Below are 17,278 nucleotides of genomic sequence, written 5' to 3'. Positions count from 1 at the left end.
CTGCAGAGATGGCTCTAGAAGCTCCTGAATAGTCTGAGGTGGGTCCTGGGACTCTGAGGGTGGTATCAATGTGTGCTTCCTAAATGGGTAGTTCCACTAGCTTTCATCTGAGGATCAGTTCCCAGGGGCAGGCTGGGAGGTGCAGTCAAACAAGCAAACGTACTAGAATGTAGCGCCAGCAGGCAGTCTGGCCTCCCTTTCCTTCCCTGGACAGGGAGCGGCTGGAACTAGCCGTCTGTAAAGGCCACTCAGTCCCTTGGTCTGGGTCATGCAGTGGGCCTCGTGGTTTCAGTCCAGTGAGATGAAAGCTCAGCTCCCATAAAATGAGGCTGTTGGGAGGAGTATGGCTCCACTTTCCCCACACCCCCTCCTTTATTTCGGTGCTTTCTGCCCGGTTCCCTGTGTGGACCATCTGGAAATTTGTCTTTCCTGGTAAGAGACACAAGTCTAGGAGCGCAGGGGTGTGAGGTGCTCAAGGGGAGCTGCCACCCACCCAGGCCTCTGCTTCCTTCCCAGGCTGTTCCCGGCCCAGGAAGAAGGTCTGTTCCCACCAGTCCACTCCTCGTCCCAGAGACCTCCTGGCCCCAACCCAGGTCTCCCCAGAGTCAATATCAGAAAAGGCAGCTCTAACCTAGACCCTTTCAGTACCCCTCTCTCCAGTTTCCAGACCCAGAGGGACCACCAGACCAGCTGGGGATACCATGAACAGAGAACAGCTTCAGAGGCCAGATAATTGTTGGGCAAATCCCTAGATTTCACCCCATGGGCCGACCCTGAGTGAGGTGCAGGAGGAAGTGCCCCACATTCACTGGGGTTCACTGGCCCCCTCTGGCACACGGATCCTGGGCTCCTAGTCAGGTGAGGAGGGGGAGGGGCAGTCTGGGGCTCCGACCCCGCCCCTCCCCCTCCACCGAGGGCCAAGTGAGCTCACAAAGGCGGGGAGCCTTCAAGGGAGGTCCGGTGGTGGGGAGGGGCAGGCAGGAGGTCCCGCGGGTGGGATCCAGGCCACCCAGGTGAGCAACATGGGGTTTGGGGGAGGGAGGGAGGAGATGGGGGTGGGGCGGAGGGGGTGGGGCGTGTCCACGCTTTCTGACCAGTTCCCCTGGCCTCATCCCCTGGACGCCTCCTCTCCATGCTCTTCCACGCCTCCTCCAGGCAGGCCTCGGGGGCCGGGGGCCACAGCCGCCCAGTCAGCGCAACCTGTTGCCGCCCCCTCCCCAGCGGCAAACTTTTGGGCAACACAATGTCACCCTCAGAGTTTAGAGATCTTCCGTTCATACCTCCTTGGACGCAAGAACCTTCAAACAAGTGCCTTATTTACAACCTGTAAAATGGGGACAAATAGAAACTAACCCTTAGGGCGGCTGTGAGGATTTAATAAGAATGCGGTCCCGCCTTCAACCGTATCATAGCAGGTGTTCTTCAAATGTCTGAACCCTTTAAAAAATTCCCATCACTGCTGACTAAACCCTGACTGAGGCCCTCTGCGCCACCCCTGAGTCCTCCTGTCCTGGCCGCCAGGGCATCACTTTTGAGAGATGTACTGGCTTGGCAGGGTAGGACTCGGCACATCTACAGTTGCCAGATACAAGACCTGGCCCATTTTCGGGATCCTGGAAGGGTTAAGGGGTCTGGCTCGGGAGACAGCATCCACATAAACTAATGCTGTGTGGTCCCCCCCCCCACCGCCACCCTCTGCTCACCGACCTCGGACTCCATCCCAGCCTTTGGGGCTTCTCGTCCCTTCCAGCCACACCTTACGCTAATTCTTTGTTGTGGGGCTGTCCTGTGCCTTGGATGTTTATCAGCATCCTTGGCCTCCACTCACTAGATGCAAGCAGCACCCCATCCCGCAGTTGTGACAACCAGAAATATCTCCAGACACTGCCAGATGTCCTGAGGGTGGTGCTGGGGCTGGGGGCAGCAAACGCCACCACTGCAGCCTGACTCCACCTGGATGAAGAAAGGCCCTGGGGGTGAGGGTGCACTATCTCGCCCCCTCCGAGGTTCGTGAGCCTGACCTGTTGGGGGTGGGTGGCTCCTGGGTCTTGCTCATCTTTGTATTCTTTAATATTCTGTCGCAGTTGGTGGCCGTAGTGTGTGCCCGTTCATAGTAGCTGAATGGATGGATGACAGGTTGGGTGAAAGGGGTTGGGGCCCAGGGGAAGAGAGACACTGGTGGGTGGTGATCTGCACAGCTGTCATCCGGGTTCATGTAAAAGGCGATGCCCCTTGCTGTCAGGCCGCTGGCTCTGTAACGGAAACCAGCTGTGTCTGCTGATGTTGTGAAGATGGTAGAGCTCTCTCTCTGTCCCGACCTGCTGGCAAGGTCACTGGACTCCCAGGGCCTGCAGCACACGTTCGGTGAGTTCTAGAGGCAGGGACATCTGATGAGACAGTTTCATTCTGTTTCTCTTCAATAGCAGAGAGCAAAATCATGAAGTCTTCCAAGACCTTCATGAGACAGCTGCCGGTCACACCAGGCTACAGTGGTAAGTGATGATGTGCCCTGCAGGAGAACCAAGGTCCTGATCGCTGTCCCTACCTCGGCCCACTGTCCGTGTCTGTCCAGCTGATTGGACGAGTGCAGGCACTTCAGCTTTTAAGACACTTGTTGAAAGCGATCCATTGCCAAAGATGACTGATAACAGGATTCTGATCAATGGGGAGACACAACTTAGACCAAATCTCCCAGGACATGGCCTGGTATGCAGGAAGGGCTTAATTAATGTATGTTATATGCATTTGGACCGGGAAAGACATAGTGAATAAGCTGACGCCCTTGGGTAGATCTATTTGGATAAATCTATCAGTTCTACCCACTACATGGGGTAGTGACAGATTCCCTGTAAGATTTTTGTGAGGATTAAAGGAGCCACATAGATAACTAATTTTAAATATCTTGGCCCTTAGCAAGACTCAATAAAGGTAGCCTGTATTCCTATGCGTGTGTGAATATACACACTCAAATGAAATCTATGCAGATCGAAGTAGACCCTAATGGAGAAGAAACCACTGTGGCGGGGCCCCTGGGTTTTCACGGTCTCCTCTATAATATTAGCAAGTCTTTTGATTGCCTGAGGGTTGAGGAGACTGGATTGTGGCTGACAGACTTTCAACTCTGCCAAGACCAGTCTTAGACTGGATTCTTCCAGAAGAGACTTCTTCCAGGCTCGGGGGGGGGGGGGGGGTTGCTGCTTTCAACCCTGGGGCCAGGTTTTCCTACCTGGGGACAAGGGCCTTCCCTTGTTGGGCTTCAATAGTGAGACTTCTTTATTTATTTGCAGTTTAAAACCAAATTCTTAGCCAGTTTTTCCGCCTTTGCTCTTTTAAAAATGGTCTTATTGTGACAATATTGTAGCACTTAGGATTCAGCATGCAGCTTAAATAAATAGTTGTGTTTTACTCATACTAATTGTAATGATTATCTGTGATTTTGTGGGAAATGGTGAAAAATTGTGCTAGGGGTGGATCTCACAGATAATGAATTTACCTTTGAGTGTAATAGGTCTCTGCTTTTAATAAGCCCGCAATTTCCAGGTGGCCCGACAAGAAAGATCCCAAATTGCATTTGGGAAGCGTCAAGTAAAATAAGCTTTCTTTCTAAAAAGATGAATAATTTCAGTTACTCCTTAGACTATCATTTTGGCCCATTAAATGCTTTCCCTGCTTGCTGTTCGGAGTGACATCGGGGGCTTTGCTATCAAAGAATATTCTCTCCCCAGCTCCAAGGTCATTTTTTGTGTGTGTGACCTTGGGGGGGTCCCAGCGGCCTTGGAAACAAAAGCACGGCTTGTATTAAAGGCCTCTGGGAAAATGCAGGGTTGTTGGCCAAGGAAGAAATGGCGAGGGGTGGGTGAGATTCTGGGGCATTGGGGCAGGTTCTGAATCCCTCACTGAAGGTGGTGATGTCCTGTCTCTTGCAGGCTTCGTGCCCTATCTTAGCTGCCAGGGGACCTCCGGTGAGGATGACATGTCGCCCTGTCTGAAAATCTTCCGGGAGAACACACAGCGATATAAAGACCAGCTGGAGGAATTTCACTGCTCGGTGGCCACTGCCCGGAAACTGAAGCCCGTCTGCTCGGAGGAGACGGTCCTGCGCGCGCTGCACCAGTACCACCGGCAGTACCACCCCTTGAGTCTGGGTACTGACCCCCGGAAACCAGCCTCCCTTCGCCCCTGGGACCAAGCCCAGGGCCTGACAAATTTGCTGAGCTGCCACTGAGAGCACAGGGTCCAGCCCGCTTCTAAACCCCACAAGCATCAGTGCAAATTGGAATTTTTATTCTCTTTTCTTATGGTTTGATGCCTAGAGAAGGTCCTTGGACATTTGTTGTAAAGCTGGTTTGGTGGTGCTGAAATCTTTTAGCTTTTGTTTACCTGTGAAGCTTTTGATTTCTCCATCAAGTCTGAAGGAGAGCCTTGCTGGACAGAGTAGTTTTCCCCTTTCATCACTTTAAATATATCGTGCCACTCCCTTCTGTAGAGTTTCTGCTGAAAAATCAGCTGATAACCTTATGGGAGTTCCCTTGTATGTTACTTGTTGCTTTTCTCTTGCTAATTTTAATATTTTCTCCTTATCCTTGATTTTTGTCAGTTTGATTTCTATGTGTCTTGGTGTGTTCCTCTTTGGGTAGATCCTGTGTGGTACTCTCTGTGCTTCCTGAACTTGGGTGACTGTTTTCCTTCCCAAGTTGGGGAAGTTTTCAGTGATTATCTTTCCAAAACTTTTCTCAGGTCCTTCCTCTCTCTCGTCTCTTTCTGGGACCCCTATAAGGCAAATATAAGTGCACTTCATTTTGTCCCAGAGTTCTCTTAAACTATCCTCATTTCTTTTTTTTTCATCTTTCTGTTCTGAAGTAGTGATTTCCACTAATCTGTCTTCTAGCTCACTGATCCGTTCTTCTGCCTCATTTAGTCTATTCTTCGTTCCTTCTAGTGTGTTATTCATTTCAGTGATTTATTCTTCAACTCTGTTTGGGTATTCTTTATATTTTCCAACTCCTTGCTAACAACTTCGCTTTGTGCATCTATACTCCTTTTGAATTCTCTGAACATCTTGGCCATCATTACTTTAAACTCTTTCTCAGATAAATTACCTATCTCCTCATCACTTATTTCTTCTTCTGGGATTTTACCTTGTGCTGTGGCCTGGGAGATATTCCTTGGCCGCCTCATATCGTCTATCTTTCTATGTGTTTGTGAATTCCTTCCACAGGCTTTGGGATTGTTGTTTTCTTATTTCTAGTATCTGCCCCTGGTGGATGAGGCTGGACTAGAGGTATATGCAGGTTTCCTGGCAGGGGGAGCCAGTGCCTGCCCACTGCTGGGTGAAGCTTGGTCCTGGACCTCTGGTGGGTAGGGCTGTGTCTAGAGGCCTTTGTGGCTTAGGAAGTGTGCTGATGGGAGGGGCTGTGTTCCCAACCTGTAGGTCGTTTGGCCTGAGGCTTCCCTACAGGCTGTTGGGAGGAGCTAGGTCTTGGTGCTAATGATCCAATTAAGATACCAGCCTCCAGGAAAACTCATGTAGATTAACACTCCTAGAATATCCACCACGAGCTTTTATGTCCCCTGAGTGAGCCGCAGCTGTCCTCCAAGCCCCCAGGAGAACCTCCAAATCCAGCAAGCAGGCCTGGCCCAGCTTCCTATGAAATCACTGCCTTTGCCCTTGGACCTGGCGCACGCGAGTGTGCGCTTCCCAAGCGAATGGAGTCTCCGTTTCCCCCAGTCCCATGGGGCTCCCGGCACCAAGCCCCCCTGGCCTTCAAAACCAGATGTCCTGGGGTCTCCTTCTCCTCCCTATGCCGGGACCTGAGCCAGGGAGCCTGACGTGGGGCTTAGAGCTCTCACTCCCGTGGGAGGGCCTCTGCGACTTAACTAATCTTCAGCTTGTGGGTATGGGGGAAGCAGGGCCCAAATATATCGCGAGCACGCCGCTCCTACCTTCCTGCTGTGGTTCCCTCTTTATGCTTCCAGTTGTAGAGGATCTTTTCGCTAGGTTCCAGTCTTTTTTTCAATGGTTGTTTAGCAGTCAGTTGTGGTTTCGTTGTAGTTGCAAGGAGAAGCAAGCTCGTGGCCCTGCCACTCCACCATCTTGACCGGAAATGGAAAGGCTCTGCTTCTTAAAGGGAGAAAGAATCATTTCCAGGGGGAGAGGGAGACAGGTGGGGAGGAGGGTGCTGGGTCCTAAAGCCCCTGGGCAATCATCACACAGGTTCCGTTATCAGCTGTTGTCTCAGTAGGTCCTGCCTTTTAGTTGCTTTCTCTGTGCCAGCACTGTTATTTCATTCCAGCCACGACAATCCTATGAGGTTGATACTGTTATTCCCACTTTAGAGATGGAGGAAGTGAGGCTTTGAGAGGTAGTGTCCCTTGTCTAAGAGAGCTCCTCCAGCTGCTAGCTGGGTGGGAAGGGGTTTTGCAGGGAACAACCACCACAGTAACAGTGACAAAAACAACTGATGATAAGATTGTATCAGGTTCATAATCACAGCAATGATTTGTCCTAGACCATCTTTAAGATCTAAAGGCCTATAGGGAAAGGAATGAGCTGATTGCCTTTATTATTATTACTGTAACTGGGGACTTTTCAAGAACACGGGCTAACTCACATGTGTCTCGTGCTTTAGAAGTTTCCAAGCCATTACAAGGAACATCTGCCTAAGAGTTTTGGATTTAGCCCAGCTCTGTGACTGTTTGCTGTGCGACCTAGTATGGGTTGCTTCACCTCTCTGAGCTACAGTTCCTTCATCCAGCACAGGGAAGGATGGACTAGGCACTCCTTTGGGTGCCTTCTAGCTCTGAGGTTGTGGGACTCAGTAGCCCGTTTCAATTCTCACAGCAACTGGAGGAGGCAGATGGGGCAGTAATCTTTTATCTTACAAATGTGAAATTATTGGTCAGCCAGCCAGCGCTGAGTCTGATGTGCTTTTTCCTGACCTGCATGCTTCTCTTTTTTTGCAGGGGAGGGAGAATTAGGTATTTATTTATTTATTTATTTTATTGGAGGTACTGATGCCAGGACATTGTGCATGCTAAGCACACGCTCTACCACTTGAGCTACATCCTCCCCCCGCCCCACACGCTTCTCTTGATTACCTTATTTGAACTGTCAAAGAGCAATGTCTGAAGTTTTTTTGTTAATCTGAGAAGAAAGCAGGATCTGTTTAAGAGCAAGAACTTGGGACTCAGACAGACGTGGGTTTGAATCCCGGCCCTACCACTTCCTTGCTGTGTGACCTTGGCCAAGTCTCTCTTTGCTTCTCTAAGGTTTCCGTATCCTCCTCCATAAAGTGTGGGTAATAACGGCACCACCTTCTTGCGCTTTGTGAGAGAATGAAATGAGAGCGTGTATAAAGCCCGATCTGGGTTCTGGGCACACAGAATCGACCAGCCAGTGGCCGCGGCCCCTGTTGCATCCAGAGACCTAGGGCTCTACCCGGGGCTCATTGTTGGGGTGCCAGCTCACTTGGGAGCACTGCCCCACTGTGTGGCTTCCCGAAGCCCTCAGGAAGCGTGGCATCTTTTTACAGAATGCAAATACATAAAGAAACCGCTGCAGGAGCCCCCGATCCCTGGCTGGGCGGGCTATCTGCCGCGAGCCAGGGTCACTGAATTAGGCTGTGCCACCCGGTACACCGTCATGGCCAGAAACTGCTACAGGGACTTCCTGAACCTCGTGGAGCAGGCCAAGAGAGCACACCTGAAACCGTATGAAGAGTAAGTCCAGCTTGGGTCGTGACTGCAGGTAGCAACCGGGGGCAGAGCAGATCTTAGGTCAGGAGTTTCCAGAAGCCCCCAGCCCAGCACTGGGGCCTATTTTTGTGTCTGATTTGTTTTACAGAAGGGGCTGTGTTTGTAATTACAGGACCTTCCCAGTAAGTAGCCACCCTCCGCTCCCCACCTGTGCCTAGCAATCTCCAAAAGGCCTGCTTCTGGTCTTTGCTGGTTTGTAGGGAGAGGATGGGAGAGAAAACCAATAGGGCCCCCTGTCCTGGCAGCAAGGTAAGGCTCAAGGATGCTGAAGAAAAAGTCTCTTGTGGCCTCAGTTTTCCCTTCTGTAAAATGGAGATTATAATCCTTACCTTTAGCATAAATGGTAAAGATTAGAAATAAACATACCGTGTTCATAGGGAACTGTATAGCTTATATTTATTTTTATTATTAATAAAAAAATAACTCTGGGACTTTTGTTCCTACTTTAGAATATATGGAGTCAAGTCCACACCACCTCCTCCTCTTCCTTCTACCCCAGTTTTGCAGCATGAAGGGCTGGTGCCCAAACATCCAGATTTCTCTCTTCTAGGTAAAGGAGCCCTTTCTTTCCTTCCTACTGTTTTTAAAGAGGAGATGGAATGTTTGCAGTAGCCTCTCTGCTTTGCTGGGCCACCTGCCAGTAATTTGTAGGACTGATTTCTCTTCCAGGTGCCAGCTGTCCTACCCTTGCAAGAGCCCTGATGGAGGACCCCAGACCTCCAGTGACATGTGACTGTACCCAGAAGCCAAGTATGTCTTGCCATGGGAAGATTTATCTAGAGCCACTGTCCTCAGCAAAGTACTCAGAAGGGTAGAAGTAGAGAGCCTCACAAGGAGAGGAGAATATTAAATGAGGCTCAGAAGCTTGCCATTCTCTCTTGAGAGTCAGCCCCTCACACATTCACCGATGGGCAGTAGGGAAAATCCCTAAGAATCCTTTTTACTGCTGCCTGTACCCTGGCTGGTTGGCAATAGCACGTCATTCATGATAAAGACCTTTTATTGTCATGTGAAAATAAAGAAGCAACACTTCCTAGCATGCCAAAGGTTTCTGTGGATTGTTTTCCAGGTTATGTTGACCTTGAGAAGGGCCAGGGTGGGGCACATCTCTTCCTGACCCCGAGATGCACCTGGATCAGACTCTCCCTGAAGTCCTTGCTCAGCCACCTAACCAGCCAGTTCCCGTCAGCCACCTTGGGTCCCAGCATGGCCGTCTCAAGCACTGGCACAGAATTGTGACCACCTCAGCCCTGGTGTTTCCGAATCCCAGTCTCCAGGAGAGCCCAGCTGGCAGACACCAGCTGTACTAGTTTCCCAGAGCTGTGGTAATGGTACCACGGACTGGGTGGTATAAGACAGCAGAAATTTGTCGTCTCGTGGTTCTGGAGGCTTAAAGTCCATATTCAAGGTGTTAGCAGGGCCCTGCTCCCTCTGAAACCTCAGGGGAGAAGTACTCCCTGCCTCTTCCCCAGCTCCTGGTGGTTTGCTGTCAATCTTTGGTGATCTTTGGTGCATAATGCCAATCTCTGTCTTTGTCATCACATGGCGTCCCTCTGTGTCTGTGTCTTCACATGGCTGTCTTCTAATCAGGACACCAATCACACTGGATTAGGGCTCAGTCTTCTTCAATATGACCTGGTCTTAACCAATTACACCTGCAACAGCCCTATTTCCAAATCAGTCACATTCTCAGGTACTGGAGATTAGGACTTCAACATACCCTATGGGCGGGAGAGGACACAATTCAACCCATAATGCTGGCTCACCTTTCATCACCCGCAGGCACTCGCTCTGACCTCACTCTGCAGCCGCTGGTATGAAGGGGACATCAAAAGCAGCTCCTGGGGCAATAAGGCCCTCGCTATCAAAAGACTCAAAACTGCAGGGCCAAAAGATGCAGCAAGTCCCTGCTTGGGAGTTTTTCCCAAGGTAGGAATTTTCACCTGGGCTCCCTGGATCCCCAGGTTTCCATGAATAGAAATCAGGAGTCAAACCTTTGACTCTGATGAGAAAAAAAAAGAACGCAGATGAGAAAACGTTACGTCTTTATTTTCACTGACCTCCACGTGAGCTATATTATTTCCTTCATTTATGAATGTAGGTGGCAAACCACAGACGTACCTGTCACCTTTGCCCAGTAAAAATCCTAGGTCTTTTCATATCATATGACTTTCATTTTGCAAAAGCTTGAAATAATGTCAATCGCTACTTTATAATTATAATCGTTACTAGAGCTACTGTATCTACTCTAACATACTGTTGTTCAACATCTGTATAAGCAAAAGCTTATATGGCTATTTCACAAATCTATGTGAATATTATTTAATTTCAATATTTTGATAGTATTTCAATATACATAGCTTCCTTTGTAATCTCATACATTATATTTTACACATTTAAAAACATTGTTCTAAGAAGAGATTCACAGGTTTCGCCAGACAGCCAGAGGGTCCCTGGACGAGAAATGGAAAGGAACCCTGGTCCTGAGAAATAACCAAGGGTGTGTGTAAAGGGTGATTGTCATAGAAAACAACAAACCAAACCCAGTGGGACTAGGGATTACAGTGCATCCCATTATTAAAAAATAATGTGATAGAAGAAGGCAATAGTGGAAAAATATTTGTGATACAGCACGTGAAAAAAGCAGGACATAAGACAATATAATAACAGCAAATCCATGTATACACACACACACTATAATCCTGTCTTTTTGTTTAAAAATAAGGGAGGAGGAGTAAAGGAAGCTAATCCATCACACAGTGGTTATTCGGATGATGGTGTTATTGGTCCTTTTGTATCTTCTTGTGTTTTTTCCTTTTTTTTTTTAACAGCTAACATGCATTGTTTCCATAATCAGGAAAAAAAGTATTTTTTCCTTATTTGAATTAATTAAATCTTTATTTGGATTGATTAAAAGATATTTTAATCTTTTAGAGATTGCATGTTTAAAGAAAAAAAAGCCACAGCTCAATAGAATTTAGTTGCATTTTCATCCAAGGGCTGGGACCAAGCTCAGTGAATAGTTGGGATTTTTTTTCCAGCTTTCTTAACACCCTGGGAGAGTGACCCCACTGTCCCAGGAAGGAAACCAGGAGGTTGATCCCTCACCTGCCGGGGGCCGTGCGGTCCAGGCTGCTGCACCTCTGCTGGCTCCCCAGGAATGAAAGACATGGGAGGCAATTCTGCCTGTTTCCCTTTCCCAGACCCCCATAGAGTTGGCAGATGACTGCTCTGGATTCAAGGTTTTTGAAGTCTTTGCCCATGAAATTAAGGGACGCCAGGACCAAAACTACTCCGTGCAACTGTCCTCAGCTTGATTTCATCCATGAGATCAAATTGGGCGTCAATATTTAAGTCACTAGCTAAATCGTTTGGCCCCAACCTATAAAAAATGGCTTACTGCAGTAAAACAAAAACAGAAAATAACCATCCGATGACAGAAATAACAAAATTGAATAAAGATAATTAAAAAATTGTTTAATAGTATCTAATTCTTCTGCAACTTCATGATTAAGATCACCAAGTTCACTGTGCAAATCAAACTCCTTTTGTTGAAGCAGTTCCTCATTGCAGTTCTTTCCCTTAATCTTGATCCCTTCTGCTTCTCCCTAGCCTATAATTTTAGTGCGTCGTCTGTCGGGGGAGGTGGAGAGGTGATTTTACTGTGCAGCAAATTATCATTATTAGCACAAGCTGCATCTGTAATGAGCTCATTCTTGCCACTAAAAACAATTCCATTACCTAAGACAAAATTCCCTGGGTATGGGAATGCTGAAGAAATGGAAGGTATGGGTTTGTATTTTTTTTTAAAACAACAGGCCCTTTTGTGAGGATAGTTTGAATTCTGTGGCAGTTAAAGTGCTCCTTTGGGGTGCCTTCTTTCTCTTTCTGTGGGAGAACTGTCAGCTCCCCTGGAGGCCGGGTGTTGGGAGAGGATACCTGGGTTCCTCGTCCTCGTTCCCCGTCCCAGAGAGTGGTGACTGGTAGCTCTAAACAGGATCTCAGTTACAGCTTTAACTTTGTCCCCACACGGCTGTGAAGCGTGTGGCCAGGAGTCAGACACTCCCTGAGTTCAGATCTCAAGTCTGCTTTTTTCCTGGCTGTGTGCCTCTAGAGGCTTTCCTTCATCTCACTGAGCCTCAGATTCCTATTTTGTAAAATGAAGATAACAGCAGGACCAACCCGGAATCATGAGATTAGGCACGTAAGTCTGGGCCACACGTGCTCAGTAAAGGTTATCAATTCCCACTGGGATAAAGGGACCTGGGGGCATTGCTAGAGAGGACATGGGTTGGCGGTGGGGGCATGATGTCTCTGAACCAACGCAGTGAGTTCTTAGAAGGGCTCAGAACCCAGGGCTCCTGGCCCCTAATGCAATGCTTGCTCTTTTCCCCACTGCAGTTTTTCTCCAGGGACCCTAACCCTGCGAGGCAGGCCGAATAGGTACGATCGGCTAGTAATAAAAACAGCCACAGCCCGGCTAATGTGCTTGCTTGTGTCAGACTCTGGCCGACACACTTTTCCTTAAATAGCTTACTTATTTAGTATTAGTTAGCATAGATAGTTTCATCTTACAGAAGAGGAAACTGAGGCACACAGAGGTTAAGCAATTGACTCAGGGTCATTTTTCCCAGAAAAAAACACAGGCGGCCCTTTCAAAGGTAGCTGATGAATCCCAGATAAAAGCCCCACGTCAGTATTTGGGTTCAAGCCGCATTTGACTGGATTCTCCAGAGGCTGAGAGGAAGCGCGCTCCCCGCCCTTCCTGACCAGATGAGGGTACCGTAGGGAAGGGGCAACAGCTCCTCCATGACCTAGAGAAGCGGGCTGCCCAGCTCCAAGGTCCTTCAGGCCTCGTTTCTGACATGTGCTTTCCTGAAGGTCACACCAAAGGCAGCTCCCCCCAGGCCTCTCTGTCCGGCTGCAGCAACCCCCGCCCTCCACAGTCCCAGACCCCAGCTTCAGTTCGCCTGAGATCACTTCTATTTGCTTAACCTCAACCCAGTTTTGGAAAGTGCTGAAAGTATTTTAAAACCTATTTGTTTCAGGGCACGTCTAACTTATTTCATAATTCGTGTGCGTGCTTAGCACATCTGTGGCTTCGCAAAAGCTGGGATGGTGTTGTTTCCCTTGGTTGTCTTTCTCTCACTGTATCTACTTACGGACATTCTGAGGACGTCACTTAGCTGGTATGTCTAAAAAACCTTTCTATGGGATTTATTGTTATGAATGCAGCTTTTTATTTGCACTTCCTCAGCCTCCTGCCCTGACGGTGCTAACTCTTTTAATAAGACAGAAATCACTAAAGGTCTTCCTTCTAAACCAGGCATTGAACATTTTTTTTCTAGAAAGGGCCAGAAAGTCAATATTTTAGGCTTCCCAGGCTGTATGGCCTCTTACAACTACTCAATTCTGCCATTTTAGCAGAAAAGCAGCTAGAGATAACGTATATGTGAGTATGTGGCTGCTTTCCACTAAAATTTTATTTATAAACGCTGAAATATTTTTTTAAATTGAAGTACAGTCAATTGCAATGTGTCAATTTCTGGTGTACAGCACAATGTCCCAGTCATGCATATACATACATATATTTGTTTTCATATTCTTTTTCATTAAATTTTATTATAAGGTATTGAATATAGTTCCCTGTGCTATACAGAAGAAACTTTTAAAAAAATCTTTTTGTATATAGTGGCTAACATTTGTAAATCTTAAACTCCCAAATTTATCCCTTCCCACCCCCTTTCCCTGGTAACCATAAGATTGTTTACTACATATAGACACTGAAATTTTAATTTCATATCATTTTCATGTATTGTGAAAGAATATTCTTTTGAATCAAAAAGATTTTTTTAATGTGGAAACCATTCTTGGCTGGAGAGCTGTACAAAAGCAGGTGGCTCATGGGCCCTAAGTAGCCAACCCCTGTTCTGAACCACAGCTTAACCCAAGGGACTGTTGCCAGCCAGGATCTGGTATATTTTGTAAGCACTATTGGTCAACTAGGTGCCCTCCTGAGAGAGACCCCTCTGGAGGATCTGGGAAACAGAACCCCCACGTGCCCAGAATACTGAGAATGTAGCCCAAATTCACTGCCCAGAGGGAAAGGGACAGGAGTGATGTGGAGCTCAGATTAGCCGAGAGAAAGCCTGCAATTGCTTGAGAGAAAAGGTAGAAACAAAGGCTGTAGAGGCTTTTCATACCCTGCATTAAAGTTAAAATCTAATTTAGATGAAAATGGATGCATTGAAATTAACTGTGCGTGCAAGGCTTTCGTTGTTAAGCTGTGTACCCTGTAACGATAGCTTTACCAAATTTATTCCCTTGGCTTGAAAATAAAGATGCTTTTTGAAATTTGATTTTGTTGTTTTACAGATTGTTTTAGCTTTGTGAATTGTGCAAACTCCATTTCTGATCTGCCTCAAACAAAAACAGAGCATTAAAGTGTTTAAGATTCAATCAAGGGCTCGCCGTTTGTGGTACAATATTAAAATAACAGAAAAATCAATTCAATTTTTATTTGGAACATGATTTGTCACAAATAGCATTCTAATAGATAACACTGATTATATGGTAGCAAATGTGATTTATATATACCAAGCTCTACGCCTTTGTCAGAGTCATCATTAAGGAATTTGACACGTATGCGGGAGAACAATAAATGTCAACTGAAACACATACCAGTTAGATACAAATGGGATGCTAAAATGAGTGATGCTGGCACATGCTATACTTATAAGTAATAATATGCAGTCTAAAGTAGCTTGCGTTTTCAAACAAGAACTCTTTTTATGCTGTCATTTAAAATATCTCATATTCCTGAAGGTCAGGCATAAATGGCACTATTTGCATTAAAAGCTGGTAAAAGAAAAAGTAATTTGTTGTTCATTTAACATAACATTTTACGAGATAGCTTTGTAAAGTATTCGTATTTTTTTTTTCCCTACGGAGGCTGAGAAGACATGGTGAAGAGGCTGATTCTTAATGGAGAGCTTTTTATCGCATCTTTGTTACTGTTAACATCCTGATTCAGTGAGATCTTTGTGGAATTATGTGATTTGTGCTTGGGCAGGTAAATGCTAAGAAATAAAGCTGTTTACACAAACGTGGTTTTGGCTGGCTCCAGCAAGATGCCGTCCAAGTCCTGGGTTTGGTCCTTGTCAGTAGTGCCACGGGCAAAGGGATGACAGCAGGACACTGAGGGCGAGGGGCAAGATTGTCAGAGAAAACATCTCTCTCTCTTGCTCCTTTTTCTCTTAAATTTGAATAAAAAAATTAAAACCACCAAAAAATAACATTGACAAATACCACTAGAGCCACCACCTGGAATTAGCAAAGATGAATCTTTAGTGGTAGTTGCTTCAAATCCTTTTGCAATGAAAAATAAATACGACACCACTGATAAAGGAGGATTTTATTTTATTTCATTTTATTTTATTTTATTTTATTTTATTTTATTTTATTTTATTTTATTAAAGTATAGTCAGTTACAATGTGCCAATTTCTGGTGTACAGAAGAACGTCCCAGTCATGCATATACATACATGTGTTCATTTTCATATTCTTTTTCGTTAAAGGTTACTACACGATATTGACTATAGTTTCCTTTGCTATAGAGAAGAATTCATTTTTTATCTATCTTTATATATAGTAAAGGAAGATTTTAAATGTCCTTGTTTTGATATTTTGTACCACATCTGCAGTGAGTAGCAGTATTTTGTGAGCACAGATGTACATAAATGATAATTTCTGTATCTTAATGGTATCTTCCTGACACATCCTTTTCTCCTCAACAGGACATTTCGGGGAACAACTCATGTTGATATATATGGATGCTAGCTCATTCTTTGTCCTTGTTGAAGTTGTAATTTGGGTAATTGATCAGAGTGAATTTTATTTGTATTCCCCCAATTACTAGTGAAGACGAATCTCAAACATTTATTTATTTTTATTTTATTTTATTTTTTAAATGAATTTTCGGGGGGGCTGGTGGATAATTAGGTTTTTTTTTAAAATTTATTTTTAGTGGGTGTACTGGGGATTGAACCCAGAACCTTGTGCATGCTAAGCATGCACTCTGCCACTTGAGCTATACCCTCCCCCCAAATCTCAGACATTTATGATTCAGGTTTCTTTGTGCGTCTCTTTGCTCATGTCTCTTTGTCCACTTTTCTACTGGGCTGTCCTTTTCTTCATGTACTCTGAATACTAATCCTTTGTTGCGTCCAGTTCAAATGCCTTCTCTGAGGCTGAGCTTGTCTTCAGTCCTTGTCTTTGGGGTCTCTGTTATCCTTAAAGAATAACTCAGGCCTGCCTGCCCTTCTTGCTTCATTCATTGGCTGTTTATCAAGTGCTGGGCCCTGTTCTAAGTGTTGTGCATGATTTATCTTATTTAATCATCAAAACCACCCTGTGCAGGAGGGCTACTGTTATTCCAAGGAAGTGTCAAGGCTGGGGAGTGAAGAAGCCTGCACAGGTGGTACAGGTAGGGAGAGAGCTGGGACCCGAGGCGAGCTCCGCCTTCCTGCAGAGCTGGGCGTGTAAGCCCTGTATCACGCTCAGAGAACTAGCAAGAGGAAGGATCAGAACGTGTCATAAACCCTTAGAAGGAAACAAACATGGCAGTTCTCAGTGCTGGTTATCCATCTCCTGGGAGTTTTCAAAAGTGCTGGTGCTGGGCCCCAACTCAGAAACTCTGGGTGGTCTCAGGTGTGGTCTGGACGTAGGGTTTCTTTTAAATCTCCCCAGTTCAGCCAAGGCTGAGCACCTCTCCTCCATAATTTGTAGTTTTATTGAGATCTAGGAAGTCCAGAAGGTCTCAGACAGAAACCTATTTCACTGTACCAGCCAAGATCTTAAATGCTGTATAGGGCTTCAAGAAAAGATTTTTAGAAAATACAAGGGAAAAAGGAGAATGAAAGAAAAACTGCATGATACGGAGCTCGAACACTTCAGTTCTGCTGTGAATTAGAGGCATCTTTGTAAGGGGGAGGGCGGCTCCTTCTGCCCTTATTCTCGGAATCTCAGGGGGTGAATCACCTGCTGTTCTCTTCAAGCACCAGCCCCTGCTGCCACATCATTCACAGAATTGCTAAGTGAAGCCATTTCTGGATTCTCAGAATTGAGCAGTGGATCCTCCCACTCTGTCCAACAGGTGTGCCTGACACCACCATCCCCACACCTTCTACCCGGCACCAGCTATTTACTCACTGGGGCCCCAGGAACAAGTGAGCAGGTCAGCGGGGGGCTACTAGGAGGCTGTGCGTGGGCAGGAGGCCAGGCTGGAAGGGCCGTAGTCTGCACACGCCCCAGCAGTTCCGCTTCCGGTGGTACCCAGCCCCCCAAGGTCTGGGCTCAGACTCCACCTGCTCATTGAAAGAAGACCATGCAGGCTGAGGCCCTATCCAGCTCGGGCAGGAAAGCCAGAAACCTTGCCCTGACCAGCTGTGAGTTAAGGCAGATAGAGCCCTCGGGGTAGCCCCCGGGTTACGGCACCTGTAAAACGTTCTGTGGATGAGCTGAG

At 46.6% G+C, this 17,278-nt stretch overlaps 1 protein-coding gene across 4 annotated transcripts; it reads left to right on the top strand.

Moving 5' to 3' along the window:
- The first annotated feature begins 934 nt into the window (after positions 1-934).
- SPMIP5 (sperm microtubule inner protein 5) lies at positions 935-8,794 on the top strand. Of its 4 annotated transcripts, none has more exons than XM_072971956.1 (6): positions 951-1,013; positions 1,556-1,622; positions 2,424-2,492; positions 3,927-4,145; positions 7,533-7,719; positions 8,205-8,382. In XM_072971956.1, the coding sequence occupies exons 3-6, from the start codon at positions 2,438-2,440 to the stop codon at positions 8,365-8,367; spliced, it is 624 nt and encodes a 207-aa protein (XP_072828057.1). In that variant the 5' UTR covers positions 951-1,013; positions 1,556-1,622; positions 2,424-2,437; the 3' UTR covers positions 8,368-8,382. The 4 variants fall into 4 exon arrangements, with proteins under 4 accessions (XP_072828056.1, XP_072828057.1, XP_072828058.1 ...); XM_006200179.3 differs by lacking the exons at positions 951-1,013; positions 1,556-1,622 and adding exons at positions 1,739-2,006; positions 8,425-8,794 and having other exon boundaries at positions 8,205-8,305; XM_072971955.1 differs by lacking the exon at positions 1,556-1,622 and having other exon boundaries at positions 935-1,013.
- The last annotated feature ends 8,484 nt before the right edge of the window (positions 8,795-17,278 follow it).

The sequence above is a fragment of the Vicugna pacos genome, chromosome 11 (genome assembly GCF_048564905.1).
Source record: "Vicugna pacos chromosome 11, VicPac4, whole genome shotgun sequence".
Lineage (NCBI taxonomy): Eukaryota > Metazoa > Chordata > Mammalia > Artiodactyla > Camelidae > Vicugna > Vicugna pacos.
Note: the sequence above shows the minus strand (reverse complement) of the source record. Positions and strands in the feature narration are given on the sequence as shown.